General features: G+C 45.4%; 1 protein-coding gene across 2 annotated transcripts; it reads right to left on the bottom strand.

Annotated features, from left to right (window-relative positions):
• Positions 1 to 1336: 1336 nt before the first annotated feature.
• ZNF639 (zinc finger protein 639) lies at positions 1337 to 8945 on the bottom strand. 2 transcript variants are annotated; one of them, XM_075716715.1, is made up of 6 exons: positions 8915 to 8945; positions 7496 to 7625; positions 7023 to 7090; positions 6333 to 6440; positions 5343 to 5480; positions 1337 to 5076 (listed from the first exon to the last, which is right to left on the bottom strand). In XM_075716715.1, the coding sequence occupies exons 3-6, from the start codon at positions 7078 to 7080 to the stop codon at positions 3929 to 3931; spliced, it is 1452 nt and encodes a 483-aa protein (XP_075572830.1). In that variant the 5' UTR covers positions 7081 to 7090; positions 7496 to 7625; positions 8915 to 8945; the 3' UTR covers positions 1337 to 3928. The 2 variants fall into 2 exon arrangements, with proteins under 2 accessions (XP_075572830.1, XP_075572831.1); XM_075716716.1 differs by lacking the exons at positions 7496 to 7625; positions 8915 to 8945 and having other exon boundaries at positions 5337 to 5480; positions 7023 to 7112.
• Positions 8946 to 10525: the final 1580 nt, after the last annotated feature.

Raw genomic sequence — 10525 nt, 5'->3', positions numbered from 1 at the left:
CGCTTGGAGGTCAGCGCTGCCCCCTCGGCCGCCCCGGCAGGCCCTGCCCCCGCCACCACCCGGGGAAGGTGCCGCGGCGGCCGCCCGTCGCTGAGGGGACGGCGAGGAGCCGAGGTCGGCGCGGCCGCGGGCAGGGCGAGGGCGAGGGCGAGGGCTCAGGCGCGGCCCTGCCTGCCCCCGGGCACTTACGGGGCCCCGGCTCCCTCCGCCGTTACCCGGCAACCGCCGCGCCGCTGGCGGGGCCCTCGCCGCCGCCGCCGCCGCCTCCTGCTGGCCCGCCGCCGCCGGCACGGGGGCGGACATCACTTCCGCTTCCGCCTCGCCCCACCACGCTCCCGGATCCGCCGGGGGGGGGGGGGGGGGGGGGGGGGGTCGGCCGCCATTTTTACTGAGGGCCCAAGGGGGCGGGGCGGCCGCCATCTTCAGCGAGGGCAAGGGAGGAGCGGGGAGAGGCGGCGGGGCTGCCCGTGAAATGGAGACGGGAAATGCCCCCGCGTCCCGGGAAGCGTTGCTGGGTAAGGCACCCGAGGACGGCTCGCAGTAGCTCTGCACGCTCCCCTCTCTCTCTTTTTTTTTTTTTGGGGCGGAGTGCAGCGGGAGGCCCGCTGCGGTGGAAGGCGGCTGAGCTTAAACGGTGCCTGGCCCTGCACACCTGACGTGATGAACTCCGCCTCCGAGCCCTTCTAACGTGTTCACGGGGGTCTACAACAAAGACAACGAAGCGGGACTTCGGAGTCCTGCGTACGGTCAGCACCATGGTTTAATCAAAGTCAGCTAAAAGGACAAACGCTAAGTACTTCCAAGAGTTAAAAAGCACTGATAATTTATACATTGGATACAAGAGCATAAGGAATTGAGAACAACCACGAACAAAATCAATGACAATAAGCATTATAGAGAACACATTATTTGAGAATTACTAATTTGCTGTATTTTAAGTTCTTGCAATAATTGGTGGGATTTAAAATTTGAAGTCAACATATTCTTTCATATGAAAAAGAGCTTTTGTGCAATAACAAACATGATCTGGGAAGCTGAAATACACGACACACATCCAACCTAAAGGCTGGAAAGTCTGAAAACTAAAGAATCAAATACATATTACTTGCAAATACAAAACACTTCCAAAACCACTCTCATGATTTTGTGTAGTTTCCCGTTAGAATGCTGTTCTCCTGAAGTAGATGAACCTTGCAGGTATCAGTGCAATGAACAAACGACTGGATTTGATACGCTTATTGAGTGTCTCAGGAAAAAAAAATACTGGCATACATCCGATTACTACAGTTAATGTCTTTCATTCAAGACCGAGCTGAATCGCTCAAGCTCTAGGCTGAAAGAAGACTGAAGTCTCTGGCAGTATCAGACCAGCTGCATTCGTGGGCTCTCACCTGGGTGCAGCAGTGTCAGAGCACTGACCTTCCACTTACACACTTCAAGTAAATAAACCAAACTCGTCTTCCCTTCGATGGGAACAAAGTACTGTCCTTGGCATCTACAGTCATTCCTTTTGGTCCTCTGACTTCTAGACAGACTCCACTCATTACCTATTTTTTCTACTACTTTCTTGTACCTTTCTTGTTTTAGCATGCTGATCACGTGGAAGCTGATATCCTACTTGTGTTCCTGCTGAGGTAAATGAGATGAGCTACTCCTGTACATTTCCATTTACTTTCTGACAGATACTAAAGTAAATACTAACATTAGTCCCTTATTTATAAAATCCAGCCTAAGACAAACTTGAATATATTTCCTAATTAGACACCGTGGGGTGCATTTTAGTTAGGAATGATTTGGCTTCATAACATTCTTATGGGGTATTCTTTTCATTCCCAGTTTAGAGATCAGAAATAACTCAAAGATAGATATGAAGTTATTCAGGAGTCAACGGGGAAGTTTCCTGTATCGCAGGGCTCTATGCTTTTACAAGAGACCACCTTTCCTGTACAGGACACAATGCTGGTTTATACAAACATACACACTTCTTAAGCCCACTTATTTATTTTTGGGGTTTTTTTTAAATGTCTTTTTTTCTACTTCTTGTCACTGTCACCTGGAGTGGCTTTCTCTCCAGAGCTCAACTGTGCCATTCCACCTGTGTGTCGTCACCAAGAGCAGGGTTTTAAGAGAACCAGCATTCCCCCCACCCAGTTATACCCATATGAACAAAATTAACTTTCCATATATGAAATAATTCTTATTAGTGCTGTGTTAACTATATTATTGCTACCATTTTAAGCCAGCCAGGATGAATGTGTTCAGAATAGGAAATCAGCAATTCTACCACAGACACTGTCATTCTCTATACAACGGACTAATAAAATACAGTCAGGACAGACACCATCAGGTTGCCCTTTTCAATGACTACACAGAAGATTTAGTAGTAAATCAGCATTTCAAAATGACGAAAAGTGGTCTTGCCTCCTACAAAGAAATGTACGCTAACTGGTTCACAGCAGACTTTCTAGAAATACTCCTCTAGAAATTAGAACTTCCATAAACTGACTATATTCAGCCAATTTTTATCCTTAGCTTTCAAAATCAAATGCAAAGACCCTTGACGCCTTGAAGCTGGTAACACCAAATTCTCACTGATGAAGAAATGTTTTATACATTAATTATATCTACATAAAGCTTGCATTAGACAATCTTACATTACAAATTTACAATCAATGCAGAAAGAAATGTAAACTCCACCACTAATTTATGGGTAATTTCACCCTGTAACTAGCACAATCTAAATGACCTCACCCTTATTTTTATCTGTCCAAGTATCCACTCAAATACAGCTACAGAATGAATTGTAAAGATTTACTTCTAATGATTATAATGGCAGAACAGCACTATCTAATCTGAACAGCTGTGTGAAATAATTTGAAAGTGATTAATAAAATTTTTGTACTGTACCAGTGTTTTAAGCCAGGATATAGGAGAAGTTTAAAATTTACAGAATTAAAATAACTGTCCTCAGATTATTAGCGGTGGAAAGCTTGTTACAAATATACAGAATTACAATAATATAATAGAGGCTTGCTCTAAATGAGGTTGGTGAGACATCATTTCAGTGAGAGCTAAATTAGGATTTTAGATACGAAAATCACGCTTTCTGTACATTCGCAGCTGGATCACTTTGCAAATTCCCTTACAATTATAATTGAGTACATGACCCAATCTACATGCAAGTAATACATGTCTACTTGGTGCATTAAAAGATAGGAACTGAAGGTAAATAAAGGAGACAAAAATCATGTGGGAGGTGTGCAGTACATGTGTGGAAGAGAGGGTTGTTGGACAGTCCCACAGGCAAGCGTCAAAATTAAGTACTGAACAAAGAACGTGAACGATGAGGTCAGACAGGTACCCCAAGAGAAAACCAAGACCATTTTAAAAGCTTATCAAGGGTATGAGGTGGGAAATGCAGGCTGGTATGTGAATTTGGAGATGTCCATGCCTGGGAATTTTTGGAACGCCTTTATCTTTGGCAGGCTCATGCAATTTGCTGAACATCAGCACAATGACCTGCTGCCACAGAGGGTAACATGAGCTGGATATGCAGTTGCGATCAGTGTGGCGTTAAGCATGAAACTAGATGTTGACTTTCTCTGTGGCCCTTTTTAAACTCGAGAGCGCTGCTCTTGTACATTAGATGTGGAAGTGCGGGATGTCCATCAGAACTGCTATTACAACATGCAACTACTCCCACTGTCCCTCCCCCCAAAATCTGGTCCACCACACTGTAAAGTGATTATTCCTACTGAAACCCCTAGGTAAGAAATTCACAACACCAAGCTGTTATACATGCTTTGCTGATATAAAGAGAAAAACATTAGAATTGTATAAGTGCTGTTAAAATTGTATTTAATATCACATTTTAGTGACTGGAAATTAATTCCAATTCTAACAAACTGATTACAGGGAAAGAAAGTAATCAAGCTGTCTCATGTATCTGAAGATGACTTAAAAGATCTTTTTCATTTCCAAACCTCATTAAACAATCAGTACATTTATGAGGTAAGTCTGCTGAATGCCTGAAATCCAAATGGGTTTTAAGGTCTTCAATCTGTCCTGTTGAATATTCACAGTATTGACACAAATAAATCCCTTCAGATAAATGAGAGCTTAAATGCTTGCAATATTCCAACATACCTGAAAAGCCCTTCCCACAGTCATCACAAACATGAGGGAATATTTTGGTGTGTTCAATCGCTACGTGCCTGTTGACATTTGTATGCAGCCTGCTCCTAAAGCCGCACACTTGGCATACAAAGAAGTTTTTGCATTTGTCAAAACTGATTTTGTTTATGAGACTGTACTGTCCACGCTCCTTGTTATTATAGCTGTCGCTTAACTCTATCAGTCGACATGCATGTTCGTTCACCACATGGCTGTGAAGATCTTCTGGATCATTTGTTTCATGCTCGCAGAACTGACACAAATACTGCTCGTCACAGCTGTGTTCCTGGAAGTGCAGGTACAACTCACTGCTCGAGGAGAACTGCATGTCGCACTGCTCACACCAGTAAAGGTGGTCATTGAAGTGAGTGTCTGCTATGTGCTGACTCAGATTCTCAAATATCACTGTTTTGTAATCGCAGTATTTACAGATGTATGGATCCTCCTCATGCAGTTTTACATGTTCAATGAGCTGCACTTTGCTGGAGAAGCTTTCTTTGCAAACTTTACAGACATGAGTGTCTGTACACGTCTTATGCTTCAGGATCATGTGCTGCTTTAAATCAGAAAAGTACTTGCTGTTAAAGTCACAGAGCTCACACTTGTATAAGCCGCTGCTGTTGGCTCTCAGCAAAGGCCATTTCTGTTGAGCTGTGATATTCAAAGCTTGGTTCTTCTCAAAGATTTTACAGGTTTCCAGAGGGATTTCCTCTAGGTCCTCAGCTTCTAGCTTCTCGGGTGACACAGTTTGTGTTTCTATATCGTGAACTTCTACAGCGTTGACTTCTGTTGTAGAAATTTCTACGGTTTGAATGTCTAGAGGTTTCTCTTCTTCTGTAGGGCTGTCACTGAATATAGGTGAATCACATAAGTCTCTGCACATTCCATTATTAGTGCCTTTATCTGCAGGAGGAAATAGGTAATAAAAGCAAAAGGTTAAAAAACCCCTGCAAAACACCTGGGTCCATATTTAACTTTTCCGTTAGCTGTAGCAGCTTACAAATGCAAAAAGCAGTTATTTTTCCCAGCCGGACTATGTATTATGTTTAACTAACAAGTAACATAAACTACAAATCCTTCACCTCTTCCGTCAAAGCAAAAAGTTACATAAGAAGCCAGCAGCCATGCTCTCCAGCTTCCCAGCACCTGAGCTGCAAATACACCTTTACCTTTATCCTTCTTTTTAGGGTCTGGATAGTGCAACCCCACAACGTTTGAATGTGACCCACTCCACTGAGAAGTCCCAGCATGCACTGGACTCCCATCATCATCTGTGTCTAGGCTCTGCACAGGACTGTGGAATCTACCTGCAAAGATGAAAGAGAATTTTCTCGTCATCATTTGTCTATACTAGCATCACCATGATTCTTTAACCACAGCTCTTATTCTCTATTTACTACTTCTAGTTGCATAAATTTATCTTTATATACTACTCACATCATAACCTACATTGATGAAAGTAACAATAAACACTTCAGAAATTATTTCCATACATACAGAAGATAACAAAAGAATTCAAAAGGTGGCAACTCTGTCTTTAAAATTTCAGCCAAAAATAGTAAATTAATTATACTGGAAAAAAACTTAAAATCCTTAAATAAAACTTTACATTTGAAAGACACAAGTTTAAAAAATATTCTTAAACATTTCCAGACATCACATTTTAAAATATAATACTTTGTAAGACTTCCAGAGACTTGCTGACTAATTTATTAGAGCCAAAAGAAAAACAAATATAATAAAAATCCATCCTCACATTTGCTCTGCTAAAGTTTACATCTATGGGTGGATGTTGTATAAAAAGGCTTTTTGTATTCCCTAAGTACAGTTCAATGCAATTGCTGGTAAATTCCATCTGAACTCTTAAGATTATTTACATCAGCTTTCTATTACCTAGCTAGTGGATATTTAGATAAGTAAGTCTAATCGTCATTAGAAATGCTGTAAAATGGAAGGATCTTCTTGTCATCGTTTCTACTTTGAAAATTGTGTTTCGATTACAATGATTAAACCACCTTCCACCAGTCTAAGGCGTATCAGATCACAACAATGCTCAGAAGTCACCCGCTACATATTCTCTATTCTATTTACTTCTATGAATAGGACCGTGATACACTTAGTAAAGAATTGCAGAACAAGACCCCAGAAGGTACTCTTACCTCTGTTTTCAGAAAACTTTATATCTGGCTGTTTCATAGAACAGACGCTATAGCAGTGGTCAGAAAAAATTCCACTGTTGTCTATGTATTTGCTTGCACCTGAAGAATCTTAAAAAAAAAAAAAAAAGGTAGTTTTTATGCTAACACATTGATGTAGCTACACATGTATCTCATGTGCACCAAATTTCTCATCACCAGCTGCATTTTTACTTCTTGTGTTGTGAGAATTCTGTGCTGGCCTGATGACATTCCTGTTGTGATTTACAACTTTCAGCTGCTCTTCTGATGTGCACAGTATCAGATACAGTCGTTATCAAACTCTGCTCCCGCTGAAGACAATGACAGGAACACAGTTTGTTCAGCGCTCAACACTTCTGGACACCCCCATTCCGACTTGTACAAAATTCCTCCCCTTGTGTGTTAGCAGAATCACCTTTGTTTGGTAGCTTGAGGAAGTTTCCCCACTTGCAGGGAGTACAGAACAAAACCGTTCAGACGCATTGACTGAAAGTGGCTTAACAATGGAGCAGGCAGAGTGGGTACTCAATACATTCAGACCAAGACTTCTTCTCCCACCCTGTATGTTACTGATTTTCCACGTATTAGTACATGTGGCCCCTTCTCATAAAGTAATTATTCTGAGAAAAAATGAACTTACAAAAGCATACATAACTCAAGCTCTAGACTGACCTGAATATCGAGAAGGATGTAGAGTCTTCCTTTTCCTCTTTTTAGGATGTTCATTCATTTTGAACAGTCTAATTATAAAATGAAAACATTCAAGAATAAGACTTGCTCGTATCTACTTAATCTTTCATGACTTTACGAAACAATACAAACATTCTGAAAACTCACACGTTAAACACAAGAGGTTTCTTCCTACTCCCCTTTCTCGCCCCCCCCAGCCCATTTTGTTACAGTTAAGAACACATTAAATGCACACAAATACTGAAGTCTAGTTTCACAGTCCTACCCTGGAACAAAAGAAGGTTCACCATGAAGACAGACAGGTCAGGACTCCAGGCACTCCAGCACTCGGCGTAACCTCCAAGGCAGCTCTACAGCACCCCGGTGCCTTTTGTCACAGACCAGATATTCTGAAGCACAGTCCTTCAGATAAAGTTTTAATGTTGAAAATACTAACAAAAGTCATGCTCTCTTACCCAAAATCCTACAGTCTTCAGTATCAGCAAGCAGAGCAGCTAAGCAGCTGATGGCTGTACAGCTTCCAAACGCAGCTAATACATCAGCTCGAGAAGATTTTCATCTGTAGAGTGATAGCATTTTAAAACACTTTAAAACAAAATAAAAAAAACAGATATACAAGTATTACAAAGAATAAGGCTATAGAGATTGAAGCTAGAAAACATAAAAAGTTTATGTTAATTTTGGCATAAGAGTATCAAAATTAGTAAGGTGGATGCATTAGAGTATTTGTTTTCCTTTTGTCCCAGCTCAGTTGGCTTTCGCTGCACTTAGTAACTCCTGACAGCAGAAAAATAGATGGAGATGACACCAAAAATACCTGAGCCCTATACTGGCCCAAACGGTTTTGAAGAAGGGCGGGCTGCAAACATGGAATCCGATGTGGTTTACTGTAACACTAGAGCACTTGTGGGCCCAGGAGCTTCTGAAGCCAAGGCCATCCACCCGAGGTGAAAGCATGAAAAAAAGGCCCCTTGGTGCGCAAATGCTGTTCTCGTGAGGTGAAATAATTCCTCTGAACTGATTTTTTTTTTAAGGGGTGAATAATATGGAAAAAACAGTGTTGTTAGTATCATACCATGGTCTAGAAGTATCAAGTACCCTCATCATTTTTTCCGATTGCGAAGGAAGAACCTACATTATACTGAGATAGCCAGTTTTATCCCCGTGAAGGCGGCTCAACCCTTTCCCCTCGATCGGCCCACGGGACAGTAACGCCCGGGACTCCGCTCCGGCGCCCTTCCCCGGTACAGCCCCCCCGGCTGCTCGGCACCGTTACGGGAAAGGCTCATACAGGCCCTCAACACCGAGATCCGCGGCCCCCGGAGCCCCCGGCCCAGCCGGCCGCGGCCTGCGCGGAGGCCGGAGCCGGGGAGCGCGGCGCTCGCACCGCCCCCCCGCCCGGAGGCAGCAGCGGGGAGGCCGCGGGCGGCGGCCAAACGCGGAGCCGCGGGCAGGGGCGAGGCCGCGGCCACGCTCCGGCGGCGGCTGTGGGGAGAGGGCCCAGGCGGGAGGCGCCAGCGGGGAGCGCCGCAGGCCCGGCCCCGCCTCAGTGCGGGGGACGGACGGACGGACGGACGGGCGGGCGGGCGGACGCGCCGGCCCGAGCGCGCTGCGGAGCGTGAGTCACCTCCCGCGCCCTTCGCGGGGGACGAGGGGCGGCGGGCGCGCGTTCGCGCTTCAGATGGCGCCGGGCGAGGGGCACCGGGGGGGGGGGGGGGGGGGGGCAGATGCGGGGCGACGGTCAGCGGCGCGCGGGCCGCGCCCGGCGGGGTGAAAGGCTGGAGGAGGGCGGGCGCTGGCAGAGCCACGGGGCTCCCCCGGGCTGCGGGCGACGCCGGCGGCCGCTCCCCTCCTGCCTGGGCGCCGGGACTCACCTTCCGCTCCGCGCCCAGCGCCGGGCCGCCGCCGCCTCCGGACGCGGCGCTCCCCGCGGGGGAAGGGGCGGGGCGGGGCCGGCGGCGGCCGCTGCCATGGCGCCCCCTGGGGGCCGCGCCGCTGCGGCCGGGCGCTTGCTGGCCCCCGCTCGTCGCCATGGCAACCGGGGGGCAAAGTAAACCCTGACGTCATCCTTCAGGTTGTACGCCATGGTGGCAGCCCGCCGCTGCAACCCGAATGCTGCGACAAGTTCATAGAATCACAGAATCGTTTAGGTTGGAAAAGAACTTTAAGATCATCCATCCCAACCATTAACCTAACACTACCAAGTCCACACTAAACCCATTATGGGGAGAGCAGCAATTTCGTGTTTCCTGGCTCAGTGGCTGGATTATTTATAATGAAAGTAAAAACTAGGAATCATTAAGGTTGGAAAGGATCTCTAAGATCATCAGCCCAACCATCAACCCAACACCACCGTGCCCACGAAACCATGTCCCAAAGTGCCACGTCTGCCCGTTTTTTGAACACTTCCAGGGATGGTGACTCCACCGCCTCGCTGGGCAGCCTGTGCCAAGGCTTGACCACCCTTTCCATGAAGAAATTTTTCCTACTATCCAACCTAAACCTCCCCTGACACAGCTTGAGCCCATTTCCTCTCGTCCTATCGCTAACTACTTGGGAGAAGAGCCCAACACCCACCTCACTACAACCTCCTGTCAGGGAGCTGTAGAGAGCGATAAGGTCTCCCCTCAGCCTCCTCTTCTCCAGGCTAAACAACCCCAGTTCCCTCAGCCACTCCTCATCAGCCCTGTGCTCCAGACCCTTCCCAGCTTCGCTGCCCTTCTCTGGACACGCTCCAGCACACGTTCATATGCAGGCTTGTAAAGCATCTGACAGCACCTAACCTCACCGTAGAGAGGGCACACAAACGTTTGCATTTTACAGAAGAGAGAGTTTGATGTCCAAGCCACAACCTCATAAAGCACAGATTTACTTTTGCTATCAACACAGAAGCCATCCCTGAAAGCTGCTGTGCAGGAGAATTGACATGAAATAAGGGTTGAAAAATTAAAATAAGCAACTTTCCCCTTTTCAACAATTTCCAAGTTTATCATCACAAAACAATCCCCCTTTTTGCTCACTTCACTTTTTTTTTATGCCACAGTAAAGCGCAGTAAGTTGTATTTCCCCGCAACACAGAACATTTCAAACCGCATCTTATTTCTCAAAATACCTAGTCATTTATTTTGAAGACACAAGGGAGACCATTACAGTTACTTAGTTTGATGACTTAAAACAGATGACGGAATTTCACCAAACATTTCTTTCATTGAACTATTCTGCTCTGGCTTAGCCTGAAGTTACCTAATTTTAAGATCAAGCTTTCAATTAGCAGAGAATCCACAACACCCCTAATGTTGTTGCTCCAGTGATTAGTTAAAAAAAAAAAAAATTACACCCTGCTTCTGGCCTGTTTTATTCATTAGCTGGAAATTGAGATTGGACTTAACCTCTGTTTATAAAATCCTACCTTTAGCCTTTGTCCTGAAAGTTGGAAACATGTCTTTAGGGTGACCTGATTTGGTTAGAGCCACACAGGAAGAGCT

The sequence above is a fragment of the Pelecanus crispus genome, chromosome 9, assembly GCF_030463565.1.
Source record: "Pelecanus crispus isolate bPelCri1 chromosome 9, bPelCri1.pri, whole genome shotgun sequence".
NCBI lineage: Eukaryota > Metazoa > Chordata > Aves > Pelecaniformes > Pelecanidae > Pelecanus > Pelecanus crispus.
The sequence above is the reverse complement of the archived record's forward strand: the minus strand, read 5'-3'. Positions and strand labels throughout refer to the sequence as shown.